Raw genomic sequence first — 12,172 nt, 5'->3', positions numbered from 1 at the left:
TTGCTAGGGCTAGTGTTAGCAACACTCCCGGTTTAAGGCTAGTGAGCTCACCTACACGTCAAGTAGAAGCTGAAATAGCCCTCAAGGCTATCAGCATAGGTAGGAAAAAAAAAGGCTATTGCTTGACTTTTTAACGTAACCACCTCTGAAGCACAGGGTAACGCATTCCGTAATGCCTTGCATTGCTTTTCTTAGTTTTGCCACGTAACTAACATGACTACAGACTAGCGTAATAGATCTCAGCTGTCAATCAACGGAGCCCGTACGCGAAGGACGCACGTAGCATATACGTGATGAATAAACGTGACTACATTATGACAAAAACGTCCTGTAAATGATTATCATTAAAGTTAATCTTAATTTAGCCGAAAGAAGAGCACAAAGGTCGTAGGAACAAGTTTATTACGAAAGTTTATTTATTTATTTTACAGATAATTCCACTCATACATAAGCAACAAATATGTAAATGTGGATTTGAGTCAGAGAACGGTGAAGGAAAAAATTGAAACATACAGCAAGAATTACCAAACACGACTTGACCAACACACTAATCAGCTAACTGCAGAACTGGGGGAGGACAGTCTAAGATACTCTCGCCTGAAAAGGAATAGTATACCAGACCTAGCAAAAAGATTTGCAGATAGGAGATGAGAATGGTACCACTGGGGACACAACTCAGCTAACTCAACTTTTCCTGATGAATAACTGACATCAAAATTAAATTAGATTTATTGTTTTTGAAGAAACAAATTGCTAAGTTGCAGGATAGAACAAAAAATTTACAGATAGGTGTTATGTAGTTACGGGAGCCCATAAACATCTACAACGTAAACGGCGCCACCTTCTTTGAGACATGAGTTCTAAGGTCTCAGCTTACAATACAACGGCTGCCCCGCTCTTCAAACTGAAACGCATTACTGCTTCACGGCAGAAATAGGCAGCGCGTTGGTACATACCCGTGCGGACTCACATAAGACGTCTTACCACCGATAATTACGCAAATTGTGTGCGAGTTTTTTAAAGTTCTCGATAGCGTAAAAGTTAACTCAAATTTGTATGGAGTTGGAACGTTTGCCTACACGTAGGTAAGTTGCAACAGCGCACCTAGCGGCAAACGTAGCCACATTACCGCTGTTTTAAGTAAAGAAAAGTTTATTTAGCGTTGCCTATCTTGAATGATTAATTAGACATAACAATGCCCAGTGAAAGATAACTTATCGATTGTACTTCTTTATCGATTGCAGGTGACTTTTTCCTTTTATCTGTGTGACATTAGCTTGTTGCGATTTTGCCGGAGTCAACTTTTTAAATCATCAATTTTGTTTACACATAGACATTAAAATGTGTTCTGGCGAGGATTGAGGGAGGCCTATGTTTGTCATTGAACATCTATGAGCTGAAAGATAGAACGAGATAGATACATAAAATAAACGTTTTATAAAAAATTGAACAGAGTGCATTGAAATGAATGCTTTAAATTGTATTTAATTGGAATGGAATTCAATTGACGATATTTTCTTTCGAATTCGCGAATCGTAGATGCAATTAAAAGTTCTTTAAGGGTTTAATCTATATTTCCGAATTTTTGAAAAATTGCAAGTTTTTGTGGTCACGAACAACTCTAGTCGTTAAGCTTAACGAGACGAGATCAGCTGAAATTAGATCTAATGAAACAACTTCCTAGTAAAATAAAACATTATTTCTGAGACTTCAGATCATATTGGCGAATCTTAGAAGCCATATCCAGCGATACTGTTTAATTCTCCCAGAGTTACTCTAAACTTTCATAGATTCGAAGGCTTATTAAGTCTCCATATCTACAAGATTTCTACGAAAAAACATGACATTAACAAAGTTAAGCAATTTACTTCTTTATTCCTTGCTTTATTATTGGGGCCCAGCTAAAATTCGTACCTCATTTCATGGTTACGTTTCGCTATCAATTGAACGAATCATGATTTTTAAAAAACATTTTTGCATTGTTATTATTTCTAAAATACAAAAAAATTCAGGTTTCTGAACGGCTAGGAACTGACAACCATCATTTGTCAATGTCATTCTAAATCAGCTGTCATTGCTGTCAAGTTCTGGCCGCACTTTATTGTCTCAAATATATTAAGTGTATAATCTATGTATATTAAGTGTATAATCTATGGCGAGGATGACTTCATAAGAAGGGAATAGTGAATTTAAAATGCATAAAAAGTATTTTTCCACCTAAAAATAATATGCGAAAATGGCAGACCGCCTCCGTATAATCGCGCAGCGGCTAAAGGACAAAATAAACTTAGCGCAATTGAATGTAACGAATCGCGAAAAGGTCGATCAACTTATTACCAAATACGTACCGGCTACGAAAGTTTCGGAAGTAGCGGAGAGATTTAAATACGATAATTTAACTAAAAAAGTACAAGATTTAGTCACCAAATATGAAAAATTCACGGGAGTCGAAGAAATTATGGCGATACAAAACACGGTGATCGACGCGCAGGTACGTGAATGAAAATATTTTTAATTTATTTCGATTGCCAAGGTCACCCCTGTTTATAATTCCTAGATTATATATAGTTTTCATTGTTCTTTAATTATTCATTATTCAGTGCGTGTTTTGAAATATTTACTATAATAGAAATAATAATAAAAAATACAGATTTCAATAAAATAAAATGGGAATAACATCAATAATAATGATAAATTAAAAACTACTGATTAGATCTTGATATGAGAAGCAACAGCTTTGAAAATAAAGAGGAATCTTCAAATTGATTTCATGTAAGGAAAAGTTCTGAGATAAGACTTAAAAAGGAAGTTATTACTTCCCCTTTTTTGTATACGTAATAAAATTCGTTTTCTGAAGTTCCCTATACAAATTTTCAAACTAGAACCCTATTAGAATTGAAAAGACAAATAAATGTCTGTCTGTATGTTGAGAACTAAAACAGAATAATGTGCTAAAATAATTAAAAATTTTAAATTAATTTTAAGTTCTAATTTCATTGCTTAGATGGCTGGATGATTACTGTTTCACGGCTGAAATAGACAGGGTTGCAGTACCTACGCATGCAGACTCACAAGACATCCTACCACAAGTAAAATTAATTTTCAAATAATTTCACAGGACAAATTCATTGGTGCCCAAGATCGTCGCCGTGATGTTGGTCGTCAGTTAGCCAACATAGAATCTAGACTGAAAGAATTACATGCTGAAATGCAAAATACTATGAAGGGTGATGAGAAATACTTGCAGCTCTGCACAGAAGAGCACAAGGTTTGATACTATATGTTTAATAATCACTTTTATAGTTAAAGAACAATTCTCATATAAATAATTGAAACTTATAATATGGGCTCGGAGTCTATGTCCTACTTTCAAAAAAGAAAGTATGTTCTCCGTACAACCACCTGTCAAGGGCCTGTCTTCATTGAAAGTCACAGACTGCCATATCTCACAGCACATTATCCTAATTGCAGAAAATAAAATAACAAAAACTCATAAATTGATAATGATCATCACATGCAGATTTAACATATATCTTTTAAGAACAACTAGAACTGTGGATTTAAATCCAGTTAATTTCCATCAAAGCTTATTAAATATAGTCAATTCAAATATTTTATATCGAATTTAATATTATCTTGTAGTTGTAATGTATGTGTGATATGACATCAGAATAACTTGATAAATTATTAAACATCTCATTTATCTTATCCTGAGTTATCTAGAGACAAACAAGTCTTTGGTTTCGAGATGAAAATACACATATTAGATGCATTTTTATTTATTGCCTATGTGATTCAATGTTCTCATTGTCTGTCTGATCTTAAGTGATTTCCTGAGTTGGATTGACATAACAATGTGAATGCCTCCACCCACCATGGAACATCAAGTCTCACTCCTTAAACTGGAGTCCGTGACAACTTTGAGGTAGAAACAGCTATGATGGTACGATAAGATAGATATACCTATCATTTACACAACACCCTACTACTTGCAAAAGTCTGTTACTGATTGCAGTATTCTTGTAATTAATTACACAAGTAAACAGCGATCACTTTTAGTTAATGCGATTATTAAGTCATGAGAATGTTTTGCTTGTTGTATGGTTGATAAAATAGTCATCTTTTACAACACCCACAGAATGAGATGGGCATTCCATCTCTGCTGTTAGCTGTTAGGAACACATAGTCAACATAATGGGGTCTATAATTATACAATAATGATGCATAACACATTTGAATTTGAAGTGAAGTGGTTCACTTTAAAAAAAAGGTGCGCTTACAACTTGGTGCATGTGAATGAAGTGAAACTTCTTTTTCGATGTGTAGTATTGTGGTTTTCTTCTGTTTTCATCCTTAAATCAGATTGCTCTTATAACAGGGAATGCTGTGTATAAGAGGTGCGACATTTTCGACATTTATATTATATTTCAAATTAAATATGGAAAAATAAATATATATTTTTATTAAATACATCTCGTTTCTAACGCTCGCGCCATGGATACTACATATAAATTAGTTATAAATAAGCAACTCAAGCACTCAACAAAGATATTTACGGGCGACGGCCATTAGATGGCTTCGCTTCGATTAGTTTCTCATTGCTCCTGTAGATAGATGGCAGTAACATATTAGGTACCTATATTTTATTTTCAATGAAGGATTTTGTAAATTGATAAAATTTAATCATTTTGTCTATAACAAATAAAGACTTGTATGATTTATTAACTTTTTTATTTTCTGTGTTTAGTTATACAATAAATAAAAGCCTTAACTTTAACAACATATAAGTTTAGGGCATCCGATACACGATGTCGCTAGTTTCCATACAAAAAATATATTTGTCTTAAAGTATCGCAGTTTCAGGGCCATGGCTCGCGCTGCGCTGGCCTGTAACAGGTCTACTACGCGCATGCGTTCGAGTGCCACGCATTCACTCTCGCTCTATCTCTTTCTATTCCAGGGTAGCGTTAAACGTTTAACGCAACCTTGTTGAAGTCGCATTAGAAGTTTCACTTCTTTTTTTAAAGAGATTTTATAACCTGGTAACTAAGACCTTTAAGTCATGTCTTATTTTAATTTATGTTCTTATTTTTATGAAAAGTGATAATATGGAGTGAAATGAAATGAAACGAAGACAATTAATTTGTGACATTAATCAACTGGGATGAAATTATATGAGATGCGATGAGATGATATGGGATGAAATTTAATATCAGTAAAATGGTGATCACTTACTGAGATTTTTTCATTGGACTTTTTGGAGGATCCCGAGAAGCTACGTCCAGCGCCTTTTTTCATTTTCCCACATTTGTGCACTTTCACCGATATTAAACAGTTAATAAACCACCGTTATTACACATTTAAACCCGAAGAAACACTAAATTGACAAAATAAAACAATTCCCCCAACTTCACTCCTCGCGTTCCCGACAATAAGTCGAAGTTTCACTTTAATAAACCTATTTCACAGCTTATAATACAAGAACGTGCACTGCGGACCCTCTTCGCCGATGCCGAGAAGGAAGAACGCGAGCTGTTCGCCACGATGTCGGCCGCCGTGAAGCTCGGCCACGAGAGGGAGAGGGCGCACGCGGAACGCAACAAGTATTGGTACATCGTTGCCTCGATTTTTGGTGAGCACAGTTGAACAATTATAGAGACCAATTTTTTTTTTCACGAATATATTTAGCCGATTAGCATTTTCATCTAGTTTCAGCCAAGCGAATTATCAGGGTTATTATCCTTATTTTTTTTAAATACCAACTACTTCCATTGGACTCTATACAGAAACAGACTGTTCGGATGGTCGATAGTCCCGCTCTCACAGATCGCTTGGAACCCCTTGGTCTACGGAGGGACTTCGGTTCTCTCTGTGTTTTGTACCGTATGTTCCATGGGGAATGCACTGGAGGAATTATTCGAGATGATCCCCTTATCTCCTTTTTATCATCGCACCTTCCGCCATGGGAACAGAGTTCATCCATTTATTATCTGGAACCGCTGCGTTCATCGATAGTGCGTTTCCAAAGATTTTTTTGCCACGTACCATCCGGCTTTGGAATGAACTCCGCTCCACGGTGTTTTCCGAGCGCTATGACATAATATGCTTCTTCAAACGAGGCTTGCGGAGAGTACTTAATGGTAGGCAGCGGCTTGGCTCTGTCCCTGGCATTGCTGACGTCTATGAGCGACGGTGACCACTTACCATCATGTCGGCCGCGTGCCCTTACACTTTTCTTATTGTTTATAGTCTGTGGTCAAATTGAGAATAGAATAAATATGGACTTTTTGGCGGGAACGCGAGGAGTGAAGTTGTGTGATTTGTTTTATTTTGTCTATTTAGTGTTTCTTCACGGTGGTTTATTGACTGTTTAATATCTGTGAAAGTGCACAAATGTGGGAAAATGAAACAAAGCCGATGGACGTAACTTCTCGGGATTCTCCAAAAAGTCCACTGAAAAATTCTTAGGAAATGACCACCATTTTACCAAGACTATATTTCATCCCATATCATCTCATCTTATTTTATTTTATTTCATCCCACTTGATTAATGTCTCAAATTATTCAATTAATTTTACTCCATATTATCATTTTTCATAAAAATAAGAATATAAATTAAAATAAGACATAACCTAAAGGTCCTACTTACCAGGTCATAAAATCCTTTAAAAAAAATATATTAAATATTGTTTGTCTTTATTATTTAATTTTGTCTAAAGTGTAGTCTTGGTGAAATCTGTGATTACAGAATTTGACACTAGAATCATAATAGTATACAAACTTATCATTTCAATTAATTATAATCGAATTTCGACTACCAGGTGTTTACTAGTATATGTTAATACATAATTTATATAATATTAATACAACTTATATAATATTACGGGATGAATGGCAAAGTTTATTGCCGGAGCGCAAGACCCACTTCGGGGTCATATAGCGCCAGCGCAGTAGTAGGAGTAGTAGTAATATTAATTTTAGAAATTTAAACCGTATAAAACCTGGTTTATTGTTGATCTCGCAGGCACGGTGCTCGGTATAGCCGGTTCGACGATAAACAATCACCTGAAGATGGCCGAGTTCAGGGACATGATGGAGCAGCAGATGGCCCGGAGCGCGAGCGTCCTGTACACCATCGCGGGGGGCGGGACCGCCAGCCGGGCCGACATCACGGAGGCGATGAAGACCGAGTTCGCTTACCAGGCGAGTCGGGCTGCGAAATCGATTGTTGGATTGACAATCCGATTGTTAGGTTGACAATCCGATTGTTGAGTTGTAAAATTGATTGTTCGATTGTTTAATATTACTGTATGTTCTGGTGTACCACCGCCCTGCCTATTTCTGCCGTGAAAAGTAACGCATTTCGGTTTGAAGCGCGGAGCAGCCGTTGTAACTATACTGCGACCTTAGAACTTATATCTCAAGGTGGGTGGCGCCCTTATGTTGTAGATGTCTAAGAGTTCCGGTAACCACTTAACACCAGGTGGCCTGTGAGCTCGTCCACCCATCTAAGCAATAAAAATAAATAAAAAATACAGCCATATATTCTTACAAACTGCCGCGTTTATAATATTAGTAGGAATAATAGCTCCAAACACTGATACCCAGCTTCATTGACAAGTCTTCTTACTGTCGTTTTCCTGTATATTAAATCCACTATTACTAATAAAGATGTTTTTATTCAACAGGAACAATTAGCCCAAAATTTGAAGTTGATGCAGGAGAATATAAATCATCTTGTCAGCAAGCAAACTTCCCTTATCGGTTAGTTTTTTAAAAACACTTTTATAAGCTTAGTATATATGTCATAGTAGATTTTTCGAATGAGTAGGTGAGCTCACGGGGCTCAAATTTGACGACGTTAATACCAGCCCTCGCAAGAGCTGTGCTTCGCAGAATCTACCACCGGATCGGAAACACAACACACTCAGAAGATCCGGCGAGAAACAAACTGGGCTCTGTCTGTGGGTTAATTTACTCGCCGAGCCCTTCGTCGCAAGCGACGGGTTCGACGAGAAGGATGACCGGTGCTTGAGGTACCTAAAAGCACCGTTGGTGGATCGGGAGGATCCGTAATGGCGTGTTTGGGGCGACGTCGACTGTTTACCATTCGGTCCGCAATATCGGGAATGTAGTTACCGGCGGCCACGATGAGATGGTTCTCATATCGTGCCGCTTTATCGAAATGGCGCACTGATGCCGACTGTAGATACTTACTGATGGACTCTAGGTCCAGGTCGTCGTGGAGGTCCAAGCTCCACACGTGCCAGGGAGCTCCGACGGCTACTCTGCAAAAACATGCACAACCAATTCAATTATTGATAAAAAAGTTGGAGACTTAAAAAAAGGAAAAAGTCGTCGTGGCATAAGGGATAAGACGTCTGGTGCATTCGTATGTAGCGATGCAACGGTGGTCGAATCCCGCAGGCGGGTACTAATTTTTCCAATCAAATACGTACTTAACAAATGTTCACGATTGACTTCCACGGTGAAGGAATAAAACCGTGTAATAAAAATCAAAACCCGCAAAATTATAATTTTCATAATTACTGGTGGCAGGACCTCTTGTGAGTCCGCGCAGGTAGGTACCACATCCTTGCCTATTTCGGCCGTGAAGCAGTAATGCGTTTCGGTTTGAAGGGCGGGGCAGCCGGTGTAACTATACTGAAACCTTAGAACTTATATCTCAAGGTGGGTGGCGCATTTACGTTGCAGATGTCTATGGGCTCCAGTAACCGTTTAATACCAGGTGGGCTGTGAGCTCGTCCAACCGACAAAGCAATAAAATAAATTTAAAAAAAATGTTTTTTTTTTAGAACACATGCACAATCAGGAGCATTTAGTCGAAACTCAAATGAAGGATCTCAAACGAGTGATAGTCGCCGCCTCGCAGTCGAGCGCCAAGTCGGACGCGGAAATAGCGAAGGCCCTCTCAGTCGTGCACCAAGATCTCGACGAGGCTGACAAGGACCGCGACCTGGAACCGGCCAAGGTGTCTCTGGAGCCAAATCAAATCTTAACCGGCATCGGCATAATAGTGTGCTTCGCGATAATATTCGGCAACATTCTGGGCCGAGTCAGTTGAGATGTCAATATTCAGCCCGGACTCGGGAAGTTTGATTTTGGAATCCGGTCACATTTTTTATTTATTTATTTCGATAAACGGTTTTGCCTTTTTAAGTCTTTTATACTTTAGTTGTAAAACATATTAGTATCGAGGAATTATAGAGTTGTTTAATCAGGATCTTAGGTAAATTTGTATTTTTCTTTCTGCTATGACATGTCATGTTTAAATAAGATTTTAAAAATGTTGCCAGCCATAGATTTTTTATTGCATTGTTGGGAGAGCTGTCCCATCCTTCAATTCCGAACGTAACACTGCTTTGTGGCAGAAATAGGCAGGGTGGTAGTACCGAGCCGTGAGGGTACACTCCCTTCCACCAATGGTCCTGGCTTTGCTCCTAGCGCGACTGGCTGTAAATGAAATCCGATGACTAAAATACGAAATAATGAAAAGTAAAATTAATATATTTTATTTTAATAACTTCATTTGTAATCATAATCAGTTTCTTCTTTTGATCTGCGTAACTGTCGAATTTGTTTGTAGTGACGTTTAATCTAGTGTTGCCATCTTCGAAGTCGTTTTCCGTGATTTACGGTAAAAAAGGGTAAGGATTCCTTGGATACAAAATAGAAGGTAGAATTAAGGAGCACAGTCTCTGTGTATAAAAACTTTTCCGTCGAACGGGAACCAATTAAGATGGCGCCACCGTACCAAGAGGTGTCATTTAAAAAATAACGTCAAATGTTAAAATCATTAAATCGTTCAACTCTGCACACATCGCTCCGCGTACAACTGTTACATTTTATTTTTATTTTTTATTGCCCTTGTAGGCAGACGAGCAAACGGCCCACTTGATGGTGAGTGGTTACCGTCGCCCATAGACTTCAGCAATGCCAGGGGCAGAGCCAAGCCGCTGCCTACCGTTGAATTACCGTTTATATATACACATCACTTGCTACGCTCGCAGTCCATTGGTGGTCTTCCGAATGGTAATTCACTGCCCACAGCTGGACAATATTAAACTTGCCCGACTTTTTGGCGGGAACGCGAGGAGTGAAGTTGTGTGATTTGTTTTATTTTGTCTATTTAGTGTTTCTTCAGGTTTAAATTTGTAACAACGGTGGTTTAGTATCTGTGAAAGTGCTCAATGTGGGAAAATAAAACAAAGCCACTGGACGTAATTTCTCGGGAACCTCCAAAAAGTCCACTGAAAAAGTCTCAGTGAATGACCACCTTTTTACTAAGATTACATTTCATCCCATATCATCTCATTTCATTTCATAAAATAAGACTTGACCTAAAGGTCTTAGTTACAAGGTCGTAAAATCCCTTTTAAAAAATAAAACTTGCCCCCCCCCCCCATACGAGACAGTACTCCTTACGTCTACCCTCAATAGGTTAGAATTCTGGCTTCTATGGTCGGTTCATATATGTATATTATTAATTTGAAGTTCTTAAAACTTTGCAGTCTATGAAGGGGTCCCAAGGATCCAAGCTGTTACCCGGTCTGTGTTTAGAAAATAAACTTAAAGATGTAATGTGTAAAGTCTGATTTATAGATGGCTATTAATTTTGGTTTTTATAACACTTGTTTACTTATGAATGTATGTCTTGTGTTTTTTTTGTAAAACAATAAAATGTACGTGTATTTTAATGTTTTTTTATGAAAACGGTGTTGAAGCGAAATATAATATTGATTGTTGCATTCGTTTCGTTTGATTTGAAAGCACGCGGCTTGTAAATGATTTATTAATGACAAGCTGACCCGGCAGACTTTGTAGTGCCTCAATCGAAGAATAAAAGACCTAAACTTTTGTATAAAATAAACTTAAAACAAACAAAAGGAATCCGTAGGAGGGGGGACACATCAAAGGAAAAACAAAATTGTTATTTTTATTTAATTCCGATAATTTTCATATTTATCTTTTTAACCTTCTCTGGACTTTTTTTTTTGCTTAGATGTATGGATGAGCTCACAGCCCACCTGGTGTTAAGTGGTTATTGGAGCCCATAGACATCTACAACGTAAATGCGCCACCTACCTCGAGATATAAGTTCTAAGGTCTCAGTATAGTCACAACGGCTACCCCACACGTCGAACCGAAACGCATTACTGCTTCACGGCGGAAATAGGCGGGGTGATGGTACCTACCCGTGCGGACTCACAAGAGGTCCTACCACCAGTGATTCTTCTTCTTCTTCTTCTTCTTCTCTGTCGTTTCCTCATTACTGAGGGTCGTGACCACCTTGGTCCAGTTTTTGCACCAGCTTCCTCCAATGCTGCCTGCATTCGGCCTGCTTAATGGCGCCCGGGTCGCTGGTGTTTGTGGCCTCCCTGATAATGTCTGTCCACCTGGTTGGCAATCTTCCTCGACTTCTCTTTCCTTCCACGTGACCTACAACTATTAATTTTTCCAAGTTCTCAGGATTTTGTCGGACCACGTGTCCGAAGTACTTGAGGAGACGCTGCATACAAATTGCAGATAGACGGGTCTCGACGTTTAGCTCCTCGAGAATTGACACATTTGTTCGGCGCTCCGTCCATGATACGCCCAACATTTTGCGCCAACACCACATTTCAAATGCGTCAATTCTCGATCGGGTACGGCCCTTGAGGGTCCACGTCTCAGAAGCGTACAAGAATATGGAGAAGATAAAGGTTCTCATGAGCTTTATCTTAGTTTTTTTGCTTATGCTGCGATTTCTCCAAATCTTCTCCAATCGCTTCACGGCTGATTTTGACATCTGGGCCCTCCTGACCACCTCCCTGTCACAATCACCGTCACTGGATATTAATGACCCCAAGTACACAAATTCCTGCACCACGTCCAGGTCACGCAGTTCGTGAGTGCGTGTCATTGTGCCAGCTCTATCGACAAACATCAATTTCGTTTTGGATCGGTTGATGCGAAGTCCGTAATCTTTGCTAACGACTTCCACTCTCCTCAGAAGCTCATGCAGCTCTCGCTCCGAGGTACCGATTATAGTGGTATCATCAGCGAAACGAAGATTATTAATTCGGTGGCCTCCTACACGAATACCCCCCTCCCAGTTCTCCAGAACGAGCCTCATAATGTGTTCACCGATGAGGTTGAAGAGTTGTGGGGA

At 38.7% G+C, this 12,172-nt stretch overlaps 1 protein-coding gene across 1 annotated transcript; it reads left to right on the top strand.

Moving 5' to 3' along the window:
• Positions 1–2,073: 2,073 nt before the first annotated feature.
• LOC114244187 (uncharacterized) lies at positions 2,074–10,769 on the top strand. The gene is made up of 6 exons (XM_028175916.2): positions 2,074–2,491; positions 3,119–3,268; positions 5,470–5,632; positions 7,025–7,203; positions 7,689–7,764; positions 8,817–10,769. The coding sequence occupies exons 1-6, from the start codon at positions 2,237–2,239 to the stop codon at positions 9,083–9,085; spliced, it is 1,092 nt and encodes a 363-aa protein (XP_028031717.2). The 5' UTR covers positions 2,074–2,236; the 3' UTR covers positions 9,086–10,769.
• The last annotated feature ends 1,403 nt before the right edge of the window (positions 10,770–12,172 follow it).

This window comes from Bombyx mandarina, chromosome 23, assembly GCF_030267445.1.
Source record: "Bombyx mandarina strain Sakado chromosome 23, ASM3026744v2".
NCBI classification, from domain to species: Eukaryota; Metazoa; Arthropoda; class Insecta; order Lepidoptera; family Bombycidae; genus Bombyx; species Bombyx mandarina.
Note: the sequence above shows the minus strand (reverse complement) of the source record. Positions and strands in the feature narration are given on the sequence as shown.

Bases quoted from the DNA above. Each gene is read 5' to 3' on its own strand.
- LOC114244187 (XM_028175916.2), top strand. From the start codon at position 2,237: ATGGCAGACCGCCTCCGTATAATCGCGCAGCGGCTAAAGGACAAAATA. The intron at 7,204-7,688 runs GCGAGTCGGGCT...TTTATTCAACAG, and splicing joins AGACCGAGTTCGCTTACCAG to GAACAATTAGCCCAAAATTT. The intron at 7,765-8,816 runs GTTAGTTTTTTA...TTTTTTTTTTAG, and splicing joins CAAGCAAACTTCCCTTATCG to AACACATGCACAATCAGGAG.